The sequence below is a fragment of the Triturus cristatus genome, chromosome 3_1, assembly GCF_964204655.1.
Source record: "Triturus cristatus chromosome 3_1, aTriCri1.1, whole genome shotgun sequence".
NCBI lineage: Eukaryota > Metazoa > Chordata > Amphibia > Caudata > Salamandridae > Triturus > Triturus cristatus.
In genome coordinates this window covers 221,488,247-221,514,638 of record NC_140583.1, presented here as the reverse complement: position 1 = coordinate 221,514,638, position 26,392 = coordinate 221,488,247, and the positions used below count along the sequence as shown (strand labels likewise).

At 48.0% G+C, this 26,392-nt stretch overlaps 1 protein-coding gene across 7 annotated transcripts in view; it reads right to left on the bottom strand.

The window, feature by feature from the left end:
* ACSBG1 (acyl-CoA synthetase bubblegum family member 1) overlaps window positions 1-26,392 on the bottom strand; it is a 687,864-nt gene that overhangs the window by 323,237 nt on the left and 338,235 nt on the right. For all 7 annotated transcript variants that reach the window (XM_085643721.1, XM_085643719.1, XM_085643718.1 and 4 more), the window contains exon 2: window positions 13,746-13,849. In XM_085643721.1, coding sequence (XP_085499847.1) covers window positions 13,746-13,827 — 82 coding nt within the window. In that variant the 5' untranslated portion in view covers window positions 13,828-13,849. The remainder of the gene's footprint in view (window positions 1-13,745; window positions 13,850-26,392) is intronic.

The window sequence follows — 26,392 nt, the reverse complement described above, 5'->3', positions numbered from 1 at the left end:
CTTTCACTAAGCTCGTACTTGCTCTGAAGCACCGCGAAGGATTTAACCGCGCCTTTAACCCATAGGTCCCCCACTCTGCTAATGCCGATCGTATCCCAGTGCTCAAAGCCTTTCGTTGTCCAGAGGCTTCCCAACCGCTCTGAGGCGAATAAAGGAGTAGCACACGTTAAACGCTCACTCCAGCCCACAGCTACATTCGCCGCCTTCCACACCCGTACCGCAATCCTAGTAGGGCCCGTGAGGGTCCGTCCGACAGATCGAGAGTAAAGCGCTCTGTTATAGTTACCGCCGGGAAGCAGGAATTTATCCATCTCATATGCCGGGTTCGAACCAGGAGCGTACGTAGCATGGTTAATGGCAGCCAGCTGGGAGGCCCAATAGTACCTTCTAATGTCAGGAAGCGCGATGCCCCCGTCATACCAGGGAAGAGTCAGCTTTGCCAAAGCGATGCGCGCACGACCGTCCCAAACCAGTCTCCTCTGCAAACTCTCCACTTCCCTAAAGTAGGCCGCCGGAATGATATCGAAGGAGTTCTGGAGTGCGTAAAGAAATCTGGGAAGGGACATCATTTTAAACAGTGCTGCGCGACCAAGTGGAGACAAGGGCAACTTACACCACCGAGCCGTATCCACCCTCAAACGCCGGAGGGGAGACAGGAGATTCTGCTCGTAGCGGGCCGCCGGGTCCAACGAAACGTACACCCCCAAGTATTTAAAGCCGGATTGAAATGTTTGGATCGGAAGCCGAGGCGGCAAAAGAGGAAGGCCACCGGAGATAGGATACACGCAAGATTTGGACCAGTTAATTATCAAACCCGAATTTCTCCCGAAGGAAGTAAGAACATCAAAAAGCACATTGAGCGAGTTCCGCGGCGAGGTGAGGTACAAAAGAATGTCATCCGCGTACAACGAGACCCGATCCTCGAAACCCGGGGCCCACCGGATCCCTCTGATCGAGGGCTCCCAGCGGAGCCAGGCAGCGAGCGGCTCCAAGGCGAGAGCAAAGAGCAGAGGGGACAACGGGCACCCCTGCCTAGTACCCCTCCCGAGAGCGAAGGGCCGAGAAACCCGCCCATTGACTACAACCTGGGCCATTGGTCCAGCATAGAGGAGCTTAACCCAACTAATAAATCCCTCCCCAAAGCCAAACTTCGCCAAGACGGCCCAAAGGAATGGCCACTCGATGGTATCAAAGGCCATCGTGGCGTCTAAGGAAACCAATATGGCCGGTTCAGAGAAGGACTCCGCCCTAGCGAGGACGCCATGGAGACGCCGCAAGTTAAAAGCGGTATTACGATGCGGGATAAAGCCGCATTGATCCGGATGTACCAGGTCACATATAACTCTCAGCAAGCGATTAGCGAGGACCTTGGCGAGGATTTTCGGTTCGGCATTTAGTAGGGAAATAGGCCTATACGAGGCACAGCGGTCTCGTGGCTTACCGTCCTTAGGAATCACAACTATGGTAGCCAGGTGCTGGTCGTCGGGAAGGGAACCCCGCTCGAGCGACTCCAGAAACATACGACGGAGGAAGGGCGCGATTTTATCCGGGCGTAGTTTATACAGTTCAATCGGCAGTCCGTTGGGGCCCATAGCTTTGCCCGAGCGAAGGGAACGAATCGCGGTAGCGATCTCGTCGACAGACAGGGAGGCCTCCATCTGCTCACGATCCTCGACGGATAAGCCGGGCAAGGCAAGATCAAGCAGCAAGAGACGAGAGTCATCCTCATCTCTATCAGATACCGGGGAGTACACCGCCCGGAGGGGGTCAGCAAAACACACCACAATCTCACCCGGGTCAGTCACACACACTCCATCCGAAACCCGAAGCTCCGGGACCACACGATTCACTCTCTCCTTCTTGTCCAACCAAGCAATCAATTTTCCCGCCTTGTCCCCGGCATCATACAACCTACCCTGCTGCTCCCTATACATGGTCTTGGCAGCGTCAGTAACGAGAGACTTATATTCAAACTGCTTCAAGCTGAGGGCGTGGAGCCCGTCCTGAGTGACACCCATCTCCAAGGCTGCCTCCAGCCCCGATACTTCAGTCTCCAGCTTTACCACCGCCTCATTCTTAACCCTCTTAGCCTCCACTATCTGGGATAGGGCATGCCCGCGGAGCACTGCTTTGAAGGCTTCCCACAGGGACACTGAGGACAACACCGACCCCTCATTCTCGAGAAAATACAGATCAATCGACTTAACAAGGCTATCACGAATTTTGGGGTCTCGCAAGTACCAAGGGTTAATAGGGGTGATCCGCCCAGCGGACCGCGTCCCATTGTCAAAAAGCAACCACAGTGGGGAATGATCAGAGATACCCCGGGCCAGGTGCTTAACCTCTCGAATCCGGGCAGTCTGGGCTGCGGGCATAAGAAAATAATCCAATCTGGAAAGACTCCCATGGGCCCCAGAGTGAAATGTGTACTGACACTGTGTCGGATGCATTAACCTCCAACAATCCACCATACCGAGGGTATCCAAGAGCCCGCCGAGCCACGCCTGGGCAGCAGGGAGGGCCCTGGGCGGGTGCCGATCCAGATCTCCCGAAATGACCGAATTAAAATCCCCACCCAAAAGCAAAAGACTGTCAGGAAGCTCAAGCAGCATACGACCCAAGTCTGAGAAAGTGGAGTTCTGGAGGCCCGGGGGGAACATAAACCGAAACCAAGGAGAGGGACTGTCCCTCCCACCTCCCAGTCAGGGCCGCATAGCGCCCTCTATCGTCTAGGACAACCCTGGTGATCTCTAGCGGAAGTGAAGATCGTAGGAGGATGCCCACCCCTCTAGAGCCGGTGGTGAAACCGGAATGGGCCACGAGTCGGTAGCCCCCCCTGTTCATGGCATGACAAACATTACCAACCAAATGCGTCTCCTGTAAGAATACCACATCAGGAGTCAAACGACGCAAATATTGCAGCACAACACCCCGTTTGATACCCCAATCCATTGACGTTCCAAGACATCAATCTCAGCCCGTCCCCCCCATCCCCTCCAGTAGATCAAGGGTCCCCCAACAAATAGCGCGACACCTGAGACTGAAACAGAGCCAATACCTCGCCTTGAAAACAAAAAACACAAATCCAAACAACCCCTCCCACCCCCCAATCCCCCCCGAAATCAACTCCCCCCACCCTGCACCCCTGCGGTCCAAAAAACCACCCCAACTTGCAGTGTGCCTGTCACCCTAGCAACCCCATTCTACGAAAAGACCCCGGAGGAGGAAAGGGACCCGTCCCTGCCCGCCCCCAACACAGATCATAATTAAACAAACTGTACAAAAGAAGTAGAACCCAGCTGAACCAAACAAATGTCAAAGTCAAGGACCAAAAGTCACTCCAAAAGAGGCCCGCCACCCTCGGCACCACCAGAAGGCCCAGGCCGGTCACCCCGGTCCGGTAGAGAATCCAGCCAGTCACTCACAGTCGCAGGACAGTCAAAAAAGGTGGTCCGGTCTTCGTATTCCACTCGGAGCCTAGCAGGAAAAAGCATAGAGTACTTAAGACCCAGGTCCCGGAGACGGCGCTTCACCCCCTGGAAGCCCATCCGCTGCTTCTGGACAAGTTGGGTGAAGTCCGGGAAAAAGTTAACGGATGAGTTCTCATATCGGACCGGGCCATGTACCCGTGAGGCCTGCAGGATCGCGTCTCGGTCTCTGTAGTGAAAAAGTTTTGCAACAATAGGCCTCGGGGGAGCCCCCGGTCGCGGCCGACCGCCCGGGACTCGATGGGCCCGCTCCACAGCAAAGAACTTACTCAGGCCAGTGGGGGAAAGCTGGTTGAGGATGAGATCCTCAACCAGAAGATCAACCGGGCGATTGTCGGAGGTCTCTGGAACACCTATGACGCGGATGTTATTGCGTCGGGCCCGTCTCTCGAAGTCCTCCAGCCGCCAGGCCATCAGGTCGTTGGCCGACTTGAGGTCGCCAAGAGCAGTCTGCAGATCCGACACATCCGTACCAAGGGTGGACGTCCGCAAATCCAGCGATTGAACCCTCTCATTGGTCTTAGAGAGATCCGCCCGGATTAGCGTAACATCAATGGCCACCGTGTCGATTTTACGGGCCAAGGCCTCGTACTGCTTGGCGATGGTCTCCTTGATGCCATTAATGGCGCCCATGATGTCCTGCAATGACAAATCCGGAGGGACGGACGGAACACCACCAGCGTCATCCGGGAGAACACTGGCCGTCCCAGGGGACCCTTTACCTTGAGTGTAGCGGTCCATGTTGTTAGTCTGGACCGGTCCCCCACGTAGGGTTGTCTTGGTCTTGCGCCCCTCGGGATCCCCCCTGCCACCCATGTTGAACCAAGCTCGCCGAAGGGGACCACCGAGCAAGCGGCGAGGGGGCACAGGCGACGCAGACAAGAGCCGTACCAGAGACCGCAATATGGCGGTGCGAGAGGATCAAAGTCAGTGGGCACACTGGTATAGGCGGAGGCAAAGGCACCAAGCGAAGGCCGAGTGAAAACCCCAGCCGCACCAAGCAACTCCACGGTCCAGCCACTCAGAGATCCAAAAGTGAAACCGAAAGTGATGGGGCGGCCGCTGGCACAGCCCCGATGCCGTTGTTGTTCAACTATGCCCCGGCTCCACAGTTCACCTTCGCACCGGGCACCGCCATCAGTTGGGCCTCAAAAGTTCAAGCCACCGTAGATCAGGTCTCCCAGGTCCAATTTGGTTTCTGAAAAGAGTTTAGGGTTCAGCCAACGTTCATCTTCCAGAATCCGTCAACCAAGTCAGGATAAAGTCAGGATAAGTTCCGAGGAGCAGCGAGGGTCCGGGGAGCCCTGTGCTCACGCGACCATCTTGGATGCGTGCTAGGCTCCTCCTCCCCTTCTATTAGTTTTGACTCCTTTTCCTCTTAGTAGGGGTTGGTCTTGGGTTATAGTCCTCTCATTTTCACATACGTTGGTTACGTCTTTACTCTTACATAGAGTGTGTCTCATGGGTCCCAGTCCCATTTGACTCAACATTATGTTTTTTATTATTATTATATTGTCAATTTTGCAATGCAATGTTATGTTTATATTTTATTACAATGTTAATTTTATAATGGGGAAGTATGAGTGATCCTATTGTATTTTTCTCTCATCTTCTCTGTTTTCTTGCATTTTCAGTTCTCCTCATTATGTCTTTTCTTCTTGTCATCCGTGGATTTTTGTTTCTTGTTGTTAGTTTTTCTTTCTTCTCTGTCTTTCCATTATCGTAGTGCATCTTTTGAGCTCTTCCTTCCTCTTCTGTTTACTCTTCTTTCACCACCTTGTGTATGTTTGGATGTAGTCCAGTGTTTTGTTGTGTTGTGCTATGCTTTGCCTCCTCGCATGTCTGCCTGGCCTGTAGGTGTGTTTTGGGGGTAGTGATTGGTGCTTTCACGTTTATTCTTTTTCTTGTAGTCTTCTTTCGCTGTGTCTTTCTTTTCTGTTGTTATATATAGAAGGTAGGATGGGTTATATTTATCTGTTATTTCTTCTGTCGTTTTCTCCTACTCCCTATTATCTTTCTGTTCTTTCCTTGCAGTTCATTTCTTTGCCTCGTTTTGCTGTTTCTCTATTTCTCTGTCTTTCCTCATTTATGGTTCTCTCTTTACATCTCATTTATGGTTCTCCCTTTTTGGTTCCCATCTAAATTGTTTTTGTTATATAAGAAAGGGGGATATGTAGAATCCTAGTTTCCTGTTCATGTTTATGTATGCCATTTTCCACCACATGCTCAGCCAGTGGAATTTTACAGTGATGATGTATTACGGAATGTTGGGAGTCTGTGAAGAAAAGCCACAGTTGACAATGGGCTGAGCAGCATCCTGGCTGCTCCTGGTCGGGGTCATCTATATATCTTCAATAAATCTCATGAACTACATCAACCTGCCTGGACTTCATTACTACACTGACCTTGCCCCGTCCTACTTAGGTTGGCTTCCCTCTTGAATTACAACATTTCAAGCTCCTGTCTTTTCTGCTTCCAGGTTGTTACTGGCCCTTAAATCACTCAATAAACACAAGTTATTTGCGGTATTTTAAGCTACAGAAAAACACATCTTAGATCAACCCAGTGCCCTGAGCACTGGAGCACCTACCCAAAAACTCCACTGGCTAATCTCAATGTGTATCTATAAGTCTTTTTATTGGTGAAATATATTATTTAAAGATTAAAATGAAACCCTCAGGTGCGATCATAACACACTAGCTGCATATCTGCCGCAGGGGCATACAGTGTCAGAAAGAAGCAGTAGGTTCCTCCTGCTAGAGAACTCACCAGGGAGGATCTATAAAAGACTGGGTCCTCACCTCATGGTGACCCGTAGTCAAAGATGATCATGAACAATCACACGCTCATCTAGATGCGCCCCATGTGCAGACCATGTACTGTGCAATGATATGACAGGTAGTGACGTCTAGGAAGTGACATCATAATCCTACAAGACTCATGACTTGAATGCATCATTGGTTTTACATTCATTCGTGTGAGGGAGGAGCTGGTTCTTCTTGTGCTCCTGCAGGTCTGCTAAGTCACTGTATTGGGCTTTGGAAACTTTGTCACTTGTTATCTATTTCTAAATCAGCCGCACCTGTGTTGGGAAGATGACTCTGGTTCAAAAGAATGAAGGTCTGATTGGAACTCTGCTACATTTCCTTCTTATAGGCTTACGGTTACTGGAGTCCACGAGCTGTCAGCTTGAGAGCTATCTTAAATATATATGGAATCATATATGGACCCTAACCCCACCCCCACTGTCATCATTGGGTTCCAAAAACAATTTGGAAACATGGCTAAATGCACAAGGGAACACGTCCTTTGTTGTCACATGGAAGAAACATTCCAAGCAGACATCTTCCAGCTGACAACACAAACCTTTCCCCTTAGAGATGACTTCCATACCATACCTAGTCCTAAAGAATACATAAGCCACCATACCAGCCTTCCCAAGAGATAGCTAAAGTAAATTTGGTCCTGTGGATGCAAGGGTGATTGTTTTAAAATGTCCACTACTAAATTGGGTGTCCCTGCTGAAGACAACTCTTTTGAATGAAGTGCCTTACCCGGTGGCATGATATGTACCGGTGTGCAGAACTGAGTCAGTGACCCCTGTATGCCTGGAGAGGGCCGTTGTGAAGTCGGCCGTGGGAATGATTGCTGTGCAGTAAAGTTGGAAGCCTGAGCGGCACCGTTGTGGGGACCCTGTGTGCCAGGCTTAGCCGCCATGGAAAAGACAACCTTGCAGAGAAGGGCTATAGCCTACGTGACACTGATTAAGAGACCAGGTTACGAGGTGGGGCCGCTGTGTTATGACTGCAGTGTGATAAGGGCCGCAGCCTTGCATGGCAGGTGTGTGGCAACCCTGTATGCCGATAGGGGCTGCCAGGAGTATGTGTGCCATATTGATTGAGCAGGAGCTCGTACTGGTGACCCGTAGGTCACTGGTAGCCACGAGGATGTTTGCTGACCTAACCCTGTAGAACAAGTGAGTAGGCCGTGGGAGCACGCCAACCCAACTTGTGACCGAGGACATTAGCATAGGGAATCACTTTCCCCTTTTACGGACGCATGGAAAATTACCCTACCAGAAGAGTACAGGAAACCCTCCAATCGCAGATGGAGCACTACCGCAAGCCTGCATCTGCCGAGTGAAGCTGCTGAGTTCACTTGAAGCCGACTCACCTGATTTGAACCGGAAATGCCAGAAGCGCCCACAGATGGGGCGCACTCCAAAACTCTACAGGCTTCACTCCTGCTGGAGCCAGGGAGACTTGCTTCCGGCCTACAGCCCTAGGGGTGGACTGCTAGTGAGCATTCCCTGAATGTGGCCAACAGTAAATTGGGACTAATCCCTTTTGCACTGCAAGGAAAGAGTGGGACAGGGAGCTGCCATTAGAACACTAGAGCCAGGACCTCAAAGACAATTGTGTTATTGTTTGTGTATGTCATAATGTTCCTTTGATTTAGAAGAGTTAGAACTAAAATAATTTACAAAACGATGAAAACGTTTTCAACATAATAGCTTGCTACCATCTATCGAGAGTGCTACGGCATCCTGTCAGGAAGCGCTATATAACTGCATCTGCAAATAAAATAGGAAAGTGTAAATTGCAGTTGCAAAATGATTCTTCTGGAAAAAGTAGAGAGGTCCATTTTTCAACTACAGAAAAAGCCTCAGTGACAGAGATGTGTTGTTACAGCATCCTATATCCCCCCCGCCTAGTCAATTCATTTTGAAATGGTTAGCCAATAGTTATAAATAATATGGGCCTCATTAACGAGGGCCCCCGCGGCATTTTTGTGCTGCTGGAGCGTCACTTTTTTGACACTCCGGTAGCACAATGTGCCGCAGCACATTTAGAAAGCCACGCAAAGCCACTTTGCGTTGTAGAACACTGTGTGAAAGGGGGGTTCCATGGGTGTTCCCACGTAACACACATGGAATCTGAATTCCCAGATCTATGAGGAATCGTAAACCTAGGAATGAGTCAGATTCTAACACCACCCACGGGGTGGCGTCAGGGAGGAACAACGAGGAGAAATAACATTCCTTCACCTCGTTTTCTCCTCTTTCTATGTGTGCTGAATTCTGCAGCACACATAGAAAGAGGAAAACGCCACTCACAATTGTTTTTGTGCAGGAAGGTGCCCCTTTATGAACAAAAACAATCACCCCTACAACGCAGACACCCTTTAACCATGCCGCAATGGTACCTGCGGTGGAGCATGGTAGGCCATTGTGCGCCAGCGCAGGGGAAAAAGATAAGAATGCTCTGCATCTCATAAATACGGCACATTCCTGCCCTTTTCTTTTGACGCAGGGCAGCACAGCAAGATTCCTTGCGACTCTGCTCTACATCAAAACCTCGTAAATGAGGCCTTTAGTACATAATGCTTATCACTGTACCGTAGGAGCAAAAAAATAAAAGCCCACATTCTCCTTCCCTGCCCCTTTAAAAATATACATTAGAATATTCGTCAGACGTGCATTGACATCAAAGTGCTTTCCTATGTTCTCTAGGTCCCTTTAATACGCAAATTATAGGACACATCAAAACTTTATAAGACTCTCCTAATTAATCAAGGTTGCATAAGACATTTCCTTCAGGGTCATTGGCTGACATACAAACGTCACTGCCAGATATTCATTACCTGAATGGTAGGAGACTTACTTTAGCCTTTTCTGGTCACTCTGCTGTCAGTAATCCCCCTGAAAGAAATGCATGAATGACCCCTCTGCCTCTGTCCCACGATGAAGAAAGTCAAGTGTAACTTGTAAACAAGCATTTACAATGCAACGGTCTCGGCATTGTTAAAGTTAGAGCTATTGGCATTGCTCATGACATTATTTTTGTTTAGGTTTTTGTTTTTAAAACATTTAAAGAAACGGCATTGTTATTTACAATGTCAATAGCTTAATCACTCTCAAATGCGAGATTTATTGCATTAATTGCATTTATTGCAGCCACACACAGAGCCACACACACAAAGCCACCCACACATACAGAGCCACCCACAGAGCCACTCACATAGAGCAATCCACACACAAATAGAGCCACCCACAGAGCCACCTACACACACACACGCAGAAGCCCACTGACCTATTTAAATTATGTGCACTTTGTGATCTGCATGGTACATGCTCTTTGCTGCAGGCACATTAACCCTATGTGCTACCTTTCCAGGAGTCAAAACTTCCACTAGACAAAACTCTGATCTCTCTCTAGGAAGAACATTAAACCCCAGAGTCATCATGACATTTTTATTGTTGCCGAAAATTGCTGGAGGCCAGGAAGGAGGCAGCAAGCGCTTTTAAAACCTTAATTTACTTGCAAACATAATGTCTCCACCCAAAGTCAGCGCCCGGTCACACTGGTTGCACTGCCCTAGAGCTGGCCCTTCTCAAGGGTCCTGTGACCTCAGTGACAGAGTCACTGTTGTTCTTGGCTGTGCTGCTTCATAGGCCTGCTAGCAAGACTGGAGGTGAACTTCAGTAGTGATTGTGGTGGACAAACCTTGAAGGTTAACCCAGATTTGCCAGTGCTTGGGTCCACCTGCTGGTGCTAAGACACCAGCGCTTCTAAGGTCTTGCGAAGCCTTCTAAGGTCTAGCATGGGATTTTGCTCTCACTGGAGAGTCGTCTGGTGGACTGGTTATTAAGGCTGAACGTGGTTCCCCAGTTCCAAATTCAGCAGCTCTGGTCATGGTGCCACATCGTCTCCCCCACTGAACACCATACTGTCCCACTGAGAAAAACTCACACTGCCTTCAACTACAACCCACACTTTACAGTAAATTATTCTCTTTTTCCGCAAAAAATAATACGAGGTGAATTATTGCTGCATTTGAGGCTGCTGTGCGCCTGGATATGGTGCTGATGTTAATACCTTGCTACAGTCGGGAAGATGTGCATAGGTGAACTGCAATGTGGTGAACACACAAACAGCCACTTCATCCACTGCAGACACATATACTAAGTGTGCATTTGACCACTAACCTAACTTCCAAGCATTATGACGCCACATTTCAGATATCACTTGTTAAGATTTGGCAGAGGAGACCAGGGGGAGGATGAGTAGAGATCAAACGAGCAGAGAGAGAAGAGGTCAGAGGAGAGCAGGTCACAGCGGAGAAGAGATCAGACATCAGTTGAGAAGAGATCAGAAAGCCAGAGAAGAAGTCAAAACAGAGAGGAGACCAGGCAGCAGAGAAGAGATCAGAGGAGCCCAGATCAGAGCACAGAGGAGCCCAGATTTGAGCACAGAGGCAACAGAGGAGGAGAGATCCGAGGAGTGCAGAGCAGAGCAGCAAGGAAGAGACGCAGCAGAGGAGTCAGATGAGTGCAGATCAGAGCACAGAGGGGAACAGATGAGAGTAACGCAGATCAGAGCAAAGAGGCAGAAGAGCAGAGTGGAGATCAGAGGATCCCAGATCAGAGCACAGAGGCAGCAGAGGAGAAGAGATCAGAGCACAGAGGCAACAGAGGAGAAGAGACGAGAGGAGCACAGATCAGAACACAGAGGCAGCGGAGGAGAAGAGTAGAGATCAGAGGAGTGCAGATCAGAGCCGCAGTCAGCGGAGCAGAGCTGGGAGACCAGATGAGGCGCTCAGAGCAGCCGAGAGGCGACGGGGTCGACGGAGCCCACAGCAGCAGCAGCAGTGTCGACGCACAAGCAGCAGAGGGAAAGTTTTCAGAAGCCGCTGCAGGGGATTAGAGCGACCAAACCCGGGGCTCGGGCTGGGATCATCAGCCAATCAGATTCCACCAGTTCAAATGAAGTCAGAGAGATGTACCACTTCATGTAGGTGCAAATACTTCAGAGAATCATAGGGTTCTGCACTCTCTGGGCAGGGAAACAATAACCCTAAACCATGATTCATATATAGTCATCACCAATGCCATTTCACTCCAACCTCTCTGTGTTGAAATATGACGCGTATGTGTGTTTCCGGGATGTGAGTGGGTAAGAGAGCCGGGTGGCAAATGGACTTCAGCTGGGCATTGTTCCATTTTGTTCCACCACTGGGATCTGGGTGTTACACCATACACTGGGCCCGATTCACAGAACAAACTTAAGACAAAATCCTAAACTTAGTACCATTTTGGTATTCACAGAATGCACTTACTACTTCTGGTATTCACAGAATGAACTTACAATTTTTCGATTCACAGAATAAACTTACTACTTTTGCTATTCACAGAATGGATTTACGACTACTAAACTTACGTCCGCACTCGGGCCGGAAATTCCGGCCCGGAGGCGGAGCTTCCGGCCCGGAGGCGGAGCTTCCGGCCCGGAGGTGGGGCTTCCGGGCCGGAGGCGGAGCTTCCGGCCAGTGGCGGAGATTTAGCCATGGCCAAAATCTCCACCAGCGGAAGCGGCTGTGTGTGTGGATCGCTGCAACAGAGGGGGCTGCGAGCTCGTGATTTCAGGTCTGTTCTCCCACCGGCAGTGGGCGGCAGAAACTGACTGCCTGCCGGCGGCTCCGGGGGATTTCCTAAACAAGTGTGAGCACCACCCTCCGGAGTGACTCATTGTTCCACTCTCTCTCAAAATCAGATCAATACGAGCCCCGAAATAGACGCCGGAAAATACAGGCACCGAAAGGAGGGCCCACCCAGAGAGGAACGTATTTATAGTTTGTTTTCTGAGACTCAGACTGAAAGTTTGTCCCGAGGCGCTGGGCCAGTAGTGGAAAGTGTAGCAGGAAGCGGTGGGCACGCAGAGAGAGAGCGGTCCGTGCTGTGCTGCGTTTTCGGATTCGGGGGCGTGTTTTTATTTCTCTCCTCTTGCCATTGGCTGGAATGTTTACATTCCAGAGGAGAGAAAGAATCGAAAAAACACGCCCACGAATCCGAAAAAGACGGGGCTGGTTTGGAGAGACATAGCTCTTCTCCAATGGCTGCCCAGCATTTAAGAGGACAGCCAATGGAGAAGAGGAGAGAAGAGGGGCGGGTTCAAGCCCCACTACTCCAAGTCATTAAATCTCACGAGCGAGACTGCGCAAGCGCAGCCTTTGCTAGCCGAGACCTAAAAAGGGATAAAGCCTGCTCAGAAAAGCCAATTATTCGCCTCTGCCAGTCCCTAAGAAAGGCCATAAAAGCTTAGTGGGGAAGAGATCAGCTTGTTTAGGAGATTTTTGTTTGGCATGAATTGCATTAAAAATCATTAATAGTAGAACTGTAACGGTACGGGCCATAATATCCAACCATCGGTGTAGCCAGGTCCAGCTTTAGTGCTGGTGGCGCCAGGTGTGACAATGTTTGTTGGCACCCCCTATGACCACCTCCACCACGGATTCCCTCACCACCACCCTGTAACTGTGCCCCTCAAGTCTCCATAACCACTCTATTATGCATTTCTTTTTTTTATACTTCCACTCAGACTAGTGTAAGGTGTCAGAGCACTTTACAACACATACACATTACACAGAGACAATCAATCAATCATATGTGTCTAAATCACTGTATAGGAAATGTCACATAAGCCAGAGGACTGCAAGGTGTAGGAGTCGCATATCATCCATACTGGTAGGCAGTATAGTTTGAGTGCTTGGTCTGGAGAAGAACAAACTCAGAATTAAAAATTTAACAACTAGCTTTACTAATAAGAATTGATTTCTACCCCAGTGAACCATTTTTGCAACATTAGGATAATGAAAGACTGGTGGCAAAATGATCACGCTCTAATAATCAATACATTGAAGTTTCCACGCAGCTCTTTGATGATAGTTAATAGCTCACTGTTCTATTTTAGGATTGAAACGTATAAAATGCAAGTAACAAAAGGATCTCTCTGACAACAGCAGTAACCCACAGACCAATTTACATCATATGCACCTCTGTGATCTGTATGGCACACGGACTTTGCAGCAAGTCAAAACTTCCACTTGACAAAACTTGATCTCTGCAGCAGGTCCATTAATCCCCAGAGTTATCTTGATATTTGTATGGCTGCCTGAAAATTGCTGGAGGCAAGCAACGCTGCAGCAAGTGGTTTTAAAACTATATTGTACTTGCAAACACAGCCGCCCCAAAAAGTCAGCGCCCTGTGCGGTGGCACCGATCACATCACCCTAGAGCCAGCCCTGGGTAACAGTAAGTCACACAGTGCAAGATTGCTTTTTGCTGAAAATCCAATTCCCTGCACCAATGTTCAGCTTTGTTTTTTTTCAAAGGCTCTGGATGTTGGGACCCCCACACCCCTATTTCTTACACACCAATCCTTGACGTGTCATTGGCATTTCAAAGTGTTCATGTCTTACCTGAACGGTCTTCCGGCCTGGTCTGTGTGTCCTGCTTCACATGTTGTGACTGCTCAGCAACGACGGTTGGCTCTGCTGACATTTTCTGTACACCTGCTAAAATACTAACACAACATCTTCGTGGTCAGCAAAAATGAAAGAAAAATGTACGCATTAAATTAAATGCATATAGTCAAACACTTGATGCATACTAGTGTATTTAACGTTTTGTAGCAATGATGTTCACGCATCCATTTTCACAATGTTCATCAGGCGTGTCTGCACATTACTGAGGCCCAATATGATGTAATATTCAGTTGTACTCCGTTCGAAACCTACGCAGTCTAATTTAGAATATATGGGATAAAGTACGCCCTACTTCAGTGGTGTAGCTGAGGGAGGGGCACTTTTTGGGGGGCGGTGGCACTTTTCACTCCTCCTCCCCTCCCGCTCTTACCTGCACCGGCCGTCACCACTGGGCAGCAAACTAGGGGGCTTCCCCGGGTGGCAAAAGCTGTAGCTACGCCACTGCATACTCTACTTTGTAAGGATGTTGCAAGTCACATAAGAACTCTGGGCAAACAAGACCAAAAGATGACTTTCTTTGTAAAGTCACAGTAATCAAAGTAATTACCAATATTCTTATGAAGTGCAGTTATGGTTTTATTTGTATTTCTTATAAACAATGGTCATTTAAATCCTTAGCCTTTTTCTCCTTCTTTGAGAAGGTTTCAGGTATTTAGAAGAAATGTGCCTCTGTGTTGTTGAAAGCATATTAATATGCAGATTAATAATGTGCATATGATATTATGCCAAAGCTATACTTGGCCCATTCTGCAGGGTCACCTCAAATCAATCAGGGATTTGTGAATTGCACCACTCACCCAAGAAGGTCTCAAGGTGGTGGGCAGGGGGGGTTCGAGCAGCTCCGTCTCATCCGAAGAGCCAGGTCTTGAGGCTCTTCCTGAATGCTTGCAGAGTGAGGGTTCGGCTGATGCTGAGAGGGAGTTTTTTCCATGTCTTAGCTGTGATATAGGAGAAGGATCGCCCCCCCCCACCCCAGCTCCGGCTCTGCAGATGTGTGGGATTTGGACCAGGGTAAGATTGGCGGAGTTAGGCTTTTCTTGGGTGCGTAGAAGGAGAGAGCACTTTCTGCCTTTACCCTCCTGTTTCCAGAACCCGTTTTTGTTGGCTTTTAGGTCTCAGTGCACTTTACAGCTGGCCACCAGCACTAAACTGCTTGTGCTCTCTCCTTCAAAAATGGTAGAATTGGCTTACACCCAATTGGCACATTTATTTTACTTGTAAGTCCCTAGTAAAATGGTACTACATTTACACAGTGCATGGAAAGAAAAAACTACTGATGGGCCTGCAGCACTCACTGTGCCACCCCCTTAAGTAGGGCTTTAAAATGTCTCAGGCCTGCCATTGCTGCCTGTGTGTGCAATTTTAATTTCATTTAGACCATATCCTAGTAGGGAACATCCATATCCCTTTTCTCACTTAACTGATTTTAATCTATCCACTGGGGACACTAATAAAGGATTGACTTTGTCAACCAGGATATGGTTTTGAACCCACATTTTGATTTTTGCATTCTGCCCCTACTCTACCCTACATTGGATGACATAAAACACCTCACGCTCCTCTCCTGCAGGAGAGTTGTAGCCCACACTTGGTACCTTGGGGTCCCAGTGCGCAAGAGGGAACCCAATGATGAAGCATGTCACCTTAGGGTGAGTGAAAGTTCTCGTCTTAACACGTGTGCGTCTGTCCCTCCACCCTCACTGTGAATATCTGGTGAGTAGTGTAGATACACCATACCTTTTTGTGAATTCTGATTATATGGAGCGGTACCGTGGATGGTAATAATTCCTCCTTATAGAACACCTATAGTGAGATTATATTATGCAATTTTAAACTGCCATTTCGACCTGGAAAAAATACACCTTTTGCCAGACCTAAACCTTTTTTTTAATACATGCATATACATCACCCTAGAGGGCTGGGTGCAGTGTATTTAATAAGCTGGCCATGTATTTTCAAGTTTTACATGTCATAAATCCGTTCTTCACAACTGCAAAGCCTACCTCTTCTATTTGATAACATTGGATATCCTTATTACATTTAATAAGTAATAACTTTCAATTGGTAGCCAGTGGACAAATTGAGTTTGTCTTCTAGAGAATTGTAATTTAAAACCCTCTTTAATGGTAAAGTCAGATTTTAAGTGACAATTCTGAAAATACCACTTTTAGAAAGTTGGCCTTTTCTTGCCTTAGCCATTTGGTGCCTGCAGCCTGTTCCTGGGTCAGAATGACTGGGTGCAGCTGGCAGTTGGTCTTTATGTAATGCTCCCAGACAGTGAGACCAAGGGTGAATAGGTGTTGGAGTGCTGGACCATCTCTGTCGTGATGAGGGAAAGTAGATATTACTTACTACACTCGCTCTGCCCAGCACACTCACAAAGGGTTTTGACCCTAGTCATTTGTGACCCAGGCAAGCTGGGGACAGGGCAGGGAGGAAGGAAATTCCAAACACTTCTGAGGTTGGAATCCTCCAGAACCTTCTCCTACTTCAAAGGCTGACATCAGGTATAAAAAATTGACCCTTGGACCCAACTCTTCAGAACACCTCTGGTGTTGTGGATATTACAGAAGAAAGACTGCTGTGCTGCCAGACGGACTGCTACTCTGCTGCCCTACTTGCTGAGAAGGAAGACTGGATCTGCATCCTTCGTCCCAGGCTGAAATGACTCCAATGGCAGCGGCAGATGCTCCATAGGGGGCGCTGGAGTATCGCCCCACGCACTGTGATAGGCCACCGGCCATATAAACAACACCATGTTATTTTTAGCCCTAGCTCATACATGCTACATTTATTCTTTCGCCCGTGTGGGTGACTGTATGCTTCCTTGAGGGCGTGGTTTTGTGGAGCCGAAGTGGGGCAGTGTAACTGAAGTGCATATGTCCAGTTGGACAGGAGTCGGGCATTGCCCTGCCTGACATGCGTGGTCCAGGCCTTTGCTATTCTACACTATCAGGGAGCCAGGGACTGCACAGGCATAGCCCCCATGGCTCTGATGGAGTGTCTGTTTAACCTGCTCTGCCTAATCCCAGCGCAGCTCTCATGCTCTATACTATCATAAAGAGCATGAGAGTAACGTCTGTATTGGCCGACACAACATCTACGTTGGCCTGTCATGCACCTGGGCCGGCACAGAGGCAGGTGGATGAGGATGCAAGAAAATAGTTACTTGCCCTGTAAGCCCAATATTTAACTTTCAATTTTAATGTGTTTAAAATGTCATCATATACTGCATTTGAGACAATAAACTGCTTAATGTGTGCATCCAACACAATTTAAGTTTGTTAATTTAGCCATGTGCTGCTAGGGACCGACTCGTCAGTTACCGGCTAAACCCTGAGACATCACGCCATCACACTGTACTAACATAACAAAGATGTTTTCTATTAACATGGTACCAAAGTTGTCCTGTTAATAATTATCTCCTTGAAGCATACAGCACTGTATGGCATTGCACATTTTCTTCTTTCATTGGGGTTAAATCCGAACTCCAAACGTAACAAGTGTGTACCCTATTAGTTTTCCAGTATTTGGACTGTACAGAGCGAGTTTTATATTTACTTCTTGTTTTACAGTGACGCCGCCAGCGCGTGTGAATTAAACAGATACTTTAGGAGCGGTAACTAATGATTAAACAAACAAACAAACTGTGACCATAGTCAATAGTCAAAATTTATTCAAATGTTCTGTCTTTTAAAACCATTACACTATATAATATCATTACATTACTTAAAACATCCAATATATAAAAAAAATAGAATCTTCGTTCATTATTCTACACTTCTTAAAAGCAACGACCTATCCAAAAAGTGCTGCACCACAACATCATCCTCATCTTAAAAACCATCATCATAAAACTGTATATTAAGTTATTTGGTTTTCTTCTACAATTCTTCCTAATTCCTTTAGATACAAATTTATGAATTTAACCCCCCTGCAGACCAGTGGAATCGAAGACCCACCCAACCAGGTGGTTGCAGCTTCCCTGCATGTTCGTATGTTCATATTAATGAATATTTCTTTTAAAAATATCTTTCTTTCTTTTAATAACTTCGGACATGCACAGAGAATATGTGATAGGGATTCATGTTTGTACTGTAGTTGCACAATCTGCAGTCTCGATTTTGGTAATGATATTTCCAGAAGGGGATCAAATCCTTTATTTCCCACATACCAAAACGTAAATTCATAAATTGGTTCTTTAAAATTTTTGAGAAATGTGCAGATAAATAAACCTGTGGTTTCCTGGTACCATATGAATTAATCACTGTCCAGGCGTGACGTCTTTGTAATAAGCTGTTTTCATGTGTTATATTAGCCAGGATTTTTGTTGACCGATTTAATGCTTTCTTTGCTTTGTTTAATGTTTATCTAGCTCCGCTGGCCGATATCATCAGGTCTTATGGCTTTGACACACTATCATATGCCGATGATACCCAGTTGTTAGTGACTTGTGATCCTGACCAGTCTGATGTTCAAACTCGTTTCAAGAGCTGTTTGATTAAGATCAATGATAGGATGCACTTAAACAGGCTTCAGCTGAACGGTGGGAAGACCGAGGTCATCCTATTCGGGACCGAACAGCTCTGGACTTGTGATTGGTGGCCTTCAGAGCTGGGTACCTGTCCTTCGCCCAAGCTTGCAGTCCGTAACCTGGGCATTACAATTGATAACTCTCTATCCCTGAAGACCCACATAAATCAAGTGTTGGGGACCTGCTTCGGTATTATGCGCTTGCTTCCTAAGATCTTTAAATGGCTACCCATAGAAGCTAGGAAACCTTTGGTCCAGGGTCTTATCATTAGTCGATTGGACTATGGTAATGCCTTGTTTACTGCACTCAACCAGGACCTACTCTCTAAACTTCAAATTCTCCAGAACACGGCCGCTAGGCTTATCTTGAATCTCCCCCCACGCACTCCTTCTGCTCCCACTCTAAACACCCTACATTGGCTGTCAATTCGCCAAAGAGGGCGCTTTAAAATCCTTTGTCTTACGCATAAGATAATGCAAGGCACAGGCCCATTATATCTGGCGAAAAAACTCCAAAGGTATGCCCCAGGACGTTCTCTGCAGTCCAGTTCTAGACCTCTCCTTGTCCAACCTCGTGTTCGGACTGTCCGTAATGGAGGTTGTTCCTTTTCATACCTGGCTCCTTTGCTATGGAACAGACTTCCATTGGATTTACTTTCCATAACGGACCATCTACTCTTTCGCAGAAAGTTGAAGACCTGGTTTTTTTCTCAAAAAGCGTAGGCATATGAACATTATGTCACCGCCTGGTTTCTTTGTCTTGGTTGCTAGCGCCTTGCGACCCCTGGTGATTTGTGCGCTATACAAAAATCTTTGACATTGACATTGACATTGACATTAAAGGCCTGTTTCCCCATGCTTAAGTTCAGAGACGCCGAGGGAGAACTGACAATGCATGTCAGTCAGCATGACGTCGGACCGTGGGCGGTCCGGTGTCATGTTGACTGACATGCATTGTCAGACCAGGCAGGGACAGGCAGCACTGCAGCACAAGTGCGCATGAGTGGGGACGGTGCGCGAATTTTTCGCCCGTGCCCAGTCATGCGCACTTGTGTTTTCCCTGACTTGCGCATGCCCATTAGGAGCCCCTCGGTCTCCTAAAGGGCAGGCGGCGGGCGAAGAGTAAGCTGTGCCCTCAGCCTATCCTGGCGCTGCAGCAGCGGGGGGTTGTCACTCCAGTGCTGACGTGCTGTTCCTGTTTGAAGAGGGCAGAGGCGCCAACGCGGACCAGGAGCAGAGGCGGTCAGGTACGTTTTTTCTAAAGTGTATTCACCCTCGGCCCCCCACCCGCGCGACAACCCCACCCTCGCGACACGTGCTCTGTCGTAAGTCACTGCTTGAGTCCGTTCCTCTACTTTCTTAAACATGCCTCCCCCACGGCGGAATTTGCCAAGGGGCAAGGCCAATGGTTAAGGCTCGGCCTTTGGGGACCGGCGAAACGGGCAGAGAAGGAAAAGAACTCTGTGTTTTCCTTCGTGCCCAAAGAAGACAAGGACAGTGTCCAGTTCGCCTGCTGCTGGCAGCTGGCCCCCCCAGGGGCGTAGCTAGGGGGGGGCGGTGGGGGTGGTCCGCCCCAGGCGGCACTATTTTGGGGGCGGCGGCCGCACGGCACTGGTGGCCTGTGGCGGCGGTCTTTATCATTTATTTGGGGACAGTAGTGTCAGGGTCTCCAATTAAGTTATAAAGGCGGCCGCCATGGGCTACCAGTGCCGCACGGCCCCCGCCCCGACACTATTAACTACAGTGAAGTGCAAGCGCACCTTCTTGCAAAATGCTGCAGCGCACGCACCACCAAGCGTAGTGGTGGTGGTGCAGTGCGCGACGTCCCGTCCCGTTTATTTGGGTCCCAGGGCCGTCAATCTTGTAGCGTGTGTAAGCGCTACCAATGACGGCGCTGGGCACCATATTTGTCCAGCCCCCGTGCCGAAAATACAGCAGTTGCGCACGCCACCACGACGCACTCTCGTCATGAGTGGAGACGAGTCAGGGGAGGGCTGGGCGATTTGCAGCAGAACCAACCTCCATGGTACCGCCACTACTGTGTAGTCTACACACGACCAACGAGAGCCTGAGGTAAGATGGCTGAAAATTTCTCTCCATTGCTCGGTGAACACACGGGGCGCTCTGTGCAGGGGGCACGGCTCGGGCTGAACCGTTACACACTGTGCCTGGAAAACACTTATCACCTGAGGCTGTAAAACCTACGGCGTAACTTGACATTCTAGAAAGGAAGAAATGACGGGAAACAGAGGAGTACCAGCAGCCTGGCGTCTGCGAAAGCTCTGACCCCCTCTGCGGGCCCTGCTTGGTATTCCACAGGTGTCGGGTTCGTGGCTGTAAAGTCAGTCAGTAGCGGAGGCAGGCCCGGTTCTAGAGGGTGGGCCAGGTGGGCCGGGCCCACTCAAACATGAGCCTGGCCCACCCAAACAGGAGTCTTGGACCTCGCAGTGAATCTGCCACCGATTGACTACAACAATAATAACAAAAAATGAGATAACTGGCGATTTATGATCCTGCTGCAGAACAGCCATTTGTCTTGTTGGTAGTTTTTAAATGCTGATAAACTGATTTTTAAGGGGAATAGCTCAGTGGGTTACTGCCTTTGTCACAGATATCCTTGTGTTACTTGCAGTTCAGAAGTTACTATCCTAACATAGGACAGTGACCTACGAACTGTCATCAAAGAGCTGGATACAAACTTCACTTTTTTGTGTTGTGATATAGTTAGAACTTCTCCAGTCTTTAATTATTCTAATGTTTCTAAAAAGAGTTTGTTTGGGCAGTTATACATTTTTTTCAGTAAAGCCAACCCCCAACCACTGGAGTACTCTTTAAATCCTGAGTTTGTGCTTCCACAGACCAAACCCTCGTAAAATATACTGCACACTAGTATGGATGACGTGATTTCTACACCTTGTAATCCTCATTGGCTTATGTGACACTCCCTGTAAACTGATTTATTGTCTATGTATAATGTGTGCGTGATGTAAAGTACTGTGACACCCTACACTGATATGAGTAGCGCTATACAACAAATGAAATGGATATGAGAGAGGGACAACAGAGAGATGAGGGGCACTGGTGGACGGTGGCTGTGAGGGAATCCGAGGGGAAGGTCAAGGGGAGGGGGGAGCTACGGACAGATGAGGGGCGTTGGTGGAGGGTAGCAGTGAGGGAATCCGAGGAGGAAGTCACGGGGTGGGGTTGGAGCTACGGAGAGATGAGGGGTGCTGTCGGAGTGTGACAGTGAGGGAATCCGAGGAGGAGGTCACGGGATGGAGGTGGAGCTACGCAGAGATGAGGGGTACTAGTGGAGGGTGGCAATGAGGGAATCCGAGGAGGAGGTCACGGGGAGGGGGGAACAACAGATCGATGAGGGGTACTAGTGGAGGGTGGCAGTAAGGGAATCCTAGGAGGAGGTCACAAGGTGCGGGGAGCTTCAGAGAGATGAGGGGCACTAGTGGAGGATGGCAGTGAGGGAAGTCGAGGAGGAGGTCATGGGGTGGGGGGAACTATAGAGAGATGAGGGGCACTAATGGAGGGTGGCAGTGAGGGAATCCAAGGATAAGGTCATGGAGTGGGGGGAACTACAGAGAGATGAGGGGCCTTGGCGGAGGGTGGCAGTGAGGGAATCCGATCAGGAGGTCACAGGGTGGGGTAAACTACAGAGAGATGAAGGCACTAGTGGAGGGTGGCAGTGAGGGAATCTGAGGAGGAGGTCATGGGGTGAGGGGAGTTATGGAGAGATGAGGGGCACTAGTGGAGGGTGGTAGTTAGGGAGTCTAAGGAGGAGGCCATGAGGGGAAGGGGCTACGGAGAGATGAAGGGCAATGTTGGAGGGTGGTAGTTAAGTTATCTACAGAGAAAGAGGTAATTGGTAGGGTGCCAGAAAAGACTTCCACACCAGCACTAAAGCCGGCCCTGTCATGGCCTTTCTGTTTTCGTTTATTTAATTAACAGTCAGGTGATTAGGACAACTGTGGATCATACTTTAAAGTGCGTGCTAATTACATTCACTGCTATATTCAATGTTTTAAGTTTGAAGGTGATTTTAATATTGTTTTCTACTGGGAATAATGAAAGTGGAACTGAATGGTGGCTGATATTGGGCTAGGGCCCAAGGTCAGCCGTGAAATAAGGTGGAATGGAGAGGGGTGGTAGAAAAGTGGATAATCAAGCCTGTAAAGGAGCGCGCTGCAGAATCAGGGGTCAGGTGGAGGTAGTAATGAAGAGGGTTTCTCCCTGAAGGCTCGCACAGTGGGAGCCCGAGTAGTGTCACTTGCCTGATACTCCCACCTTAGAAACCTCCTCTTCCCATCAGAGGGACATTACATGGAAAAAAACACTTTTTGAGAGTGATAACATTTAGAAAGAGACTTGGAAAAGAGTGTTGTTTACTGTACCTTGTAAGACTAAGGAGAGATAAAGGAGGGCCCAGAAGCAGGCCTGGCTAGATATATAAGCGATAAATCGGGCCAGCAGTGGCCCACCCGAATGCACCCTTGGCCCACCCAAATAAAACTTCCTGAAGCCGGGCCTGAGCGGAGGGCCTCCGACAGCTGGGGGCCAGGCTCCACACACCGACCATCAGAGGGGATTGCCGTACAGATAACCGGCCCATTGCAGGCCGACCCTCTGCTGGGTCCAGTTACTGCTGATGCGGGGGAGCTGGCACTGAGGAGGGAGGAGTGGGCCCATTGCACTTGGCTTTGACTCCAGAATTCTATCAGCCTTAGGCATGAAAGGGTGGAATGTAAGGCACCGCACAAGGCTGACAAAACATGGAATTACATGGCAGGAATAATTGTAAATTTCTTATTTGAGGATGGTACTGCACTCTTTCCAGTGGCAGTAGGACCCACTGTCACTCATGCTCTTACTTTTGCTGTGGGTTTTACCCACAGGTTTCCAGTGGCAAGTCTCCCTAGCGCTCTACAGCGATGGATATATATCCACAAGAGAGTACTGCTCTTCTTAAAGCGCAGGAGTTTTGATGGCGCAGGGAAGCTATGTAGGTGGTAACAGATAGGCCCAGCCCCACACCAATGAAGACACGCATGCACTGGTTGCTGTATAGGTACGAAGACCACATGCGGTCCAATACCCCTTTATTTAAAACCTCTGGCGGTGCCCGGCTAGAGGGTACTTGATCCATGATATCCGGGGCATAGGTGAGCCCTACAGTGGCCAGGTGGCTCACTACATCCCTTTCCCACTTTGTTCTGAACCTTCTACCTGGACATGCTGTACAAAGTCTTTGAATCTCTGATTTGGGTAGCGAGTATGTAGCTCAGACTGCTGATTACAGGGTCTACCCTAGTCACCTTCCTTGGTCCAGCTAGGGGTCCCTCTATCACCACAGGGTTCCCACTCTCCAGGCTTTCTTCTTCCTCTGCTGACCAGAGACATCCACCCTCTTGAGCCATGAAATGTTCAGACTCGCGCGCTCCTCTGCCCTCTGGGCAATCACCATCGTGCCTTATACCTTCACCACTTCCCATACGCCTGATTCAGAAGGTGTCCTGAGTGGGTGGTGCAAAAAAGGGGTTACCACCCCTCTTGTTTGCACTACTGCTACCTCGGACTTCTTCAAAATTGATGCAGCACAGCTGTGCATGCCTGCCTGGCTTCCGGTGTCCAGCACAAGCTCGCTGCCCATCCACCTTGCATAACAACAATGCACTCTCCGTGAGATGTGATCTGTTACTTATACTGCCTGAGTAAGGAACTAGCATTGCAAGAAAGATCTAGACCAATGGCTCAGCCCTCCACTGAACTCAGCCTCTTTACTAAGTCTGTAAGTGGCTTCCTACCACGCCACTCCAGCATGATTTGTTAAAAAATGGCACCAGGGCAGTATGTAGGGAAGCACCAAAACCGCCATGCACACTTTATTCAAGGTAAACCATGCTTCACCTTTTAAAAAATGTTTGTCACATCAGGCTGCAAGGTAACGTTTTTTTTCCCTTTGATTTAATTTGATGCCCTCCCTCACTTCCCCAAATGTGATTACATGGGTGCATGTCTGTTTTGAAGGTATCAACACAAGGTATCATTTGCAGAATATTTTTTCTATACTTGAGTTATCTTTTCTTAAAATTTTAATTAATGTTTATTTACTTTGAGCCATAAAAGCACTATCATTCAATATGGTGTTCATTTTGTCTCCTGATGTTGAGTGAAGAGTATTATTGGTATAGCTCCATTTACTAGCTTCATTTTCTGACACTACCCCTTTGCCAGAGTAGAAGGAACAACCATAGGAAGCCTATACCTGATTGATTGATTGATCTACATGCTTGCATGCTGAGGGCTTACTTCTCCCCAAAGCTACTGATGGATTGAATCGAGTTGGGCTCGCTGGATATAACCGATTCATACTTAAGGCTTTAACTGGTGGGCAGTAGAGAATATTTTAGCAGGTAGCAGACTGTTCAGCAGAAAGAATACTATGTAAAGTAAAATTTGTGAAAAAAGTACTGATAAAAAAGACCAGACCTTTAACATGAATCTTAATTTGAAATTTGTACAAGGTGCATACTTGTCACACAGGTTGATCATTGGTACACAACAATTAACTTAATTGAAATAGTGTCATAAACATTAAGTCTGTATGTCATATGACTATCGAATTTGGTGGTTTACAGTTTATATTTCTGGGTCAGTCCAACCAAATATTGTCACTTGTCCTTCCTATCCTGAGGTTTGTGATGGCAACAGCTATTGCTTTCCAGTTTTCCTGAATTAACACTTTTATTTTGAAACACATCTGATCTTTCAGCTCCCTGGTATTGTCAAATAAATTAGGAAGGGTGTTGTAATGGTGTTTTTGTTTAAATTTCATGTGTAGGTATAATTGAGAGGTCGCACCGAGCAGTGCTTACATTGTGGTTTTTTAGTTTGTTTCTTCATAATTGTTTTATATAGCGCGAACTAGACCCGAGACATCGGGTATCAGAGCGCTTTACATGAGCACCAGTTTCGTTACAGAAGGACATATACATTTTTTTTGTTAGCCATGGGGAGATTTCGGGATTTGCCCAGAATCACAGGATGTTGAGCGTCATTGCCAAGACTCAAACCCGTTTCCCCAGCTTCAAGGCCGACCGCCCTAGCCCTAAGGCTACATCCTCTTCAACGTGTTGCTTACCTTTCCCGGGCTCTGTTTCGTTTGAATGAAATAATTCAGTTCCAATTCAACATGCTACCCTCAGTACATTCCTGCTTCTGTGACCTGTGAGCGTTTGTTTTCGAATACAGTTAACAGTGGACTCTAACCATTGAACTGACCTGCACAGCAGAACGTGAAATCTAAGTATCCCAATTAGTTTCCATCATTGTGTTGCATTCAATGGAAGATATGTTTTAAATACTAATACATTAGGTGCGAAATTTTGAAGGATACTTCAAACCACACGTGGTTGAGTATTCACCTTGCCCTGAGCCGTAAGGCAAAAGCAGTGTGAGATTTCTATAAGTCACTAGGCCTTGTGTGAAATGAACTTCTATATATCAATAATCAGCTGGAGGTTTTTGGCACGATAGAGCCAAGCTACACGTTTTGACTCCATTGGGCTCCAGAGAAAATACGTACTTTTCCCCCAGCAACCCCCCCTGCTACCTGCCATGGGCAGCAATCTGAGGGATAGCCCAGGGCGCCAGAAGCTCTAGCTACGCCACTGGGCCACCCCTCCTTTGTTCCCCCTCTTCCCTCTCTGTCTCGCTCCTCCTCATGAAGTAAAAACTGGTCCGTGACTTCAAGACACAGGTATTACCTTCTCTTTCCTCCTTTCGTTTATTTGCTTCCTTGTGAAATGGATCCAAAACCGAAAAACACTTGTTGGAAACGTAGTCTTTTGCTGACATTTTTCAATTTCTAAGTGCAGCCTCGGGGTAGAGAGAAATAAAACATTCAAAATATGAAAAATAACTAACTAAAGCAAGATGGCCATATTGATTTATTCACACCAAAACACATTAGCGCCACATTACAGTGTTTGCCAGTGAAGCCCTACTTTTGTCGCCTCCTCGCTCTTTGAACAACCATG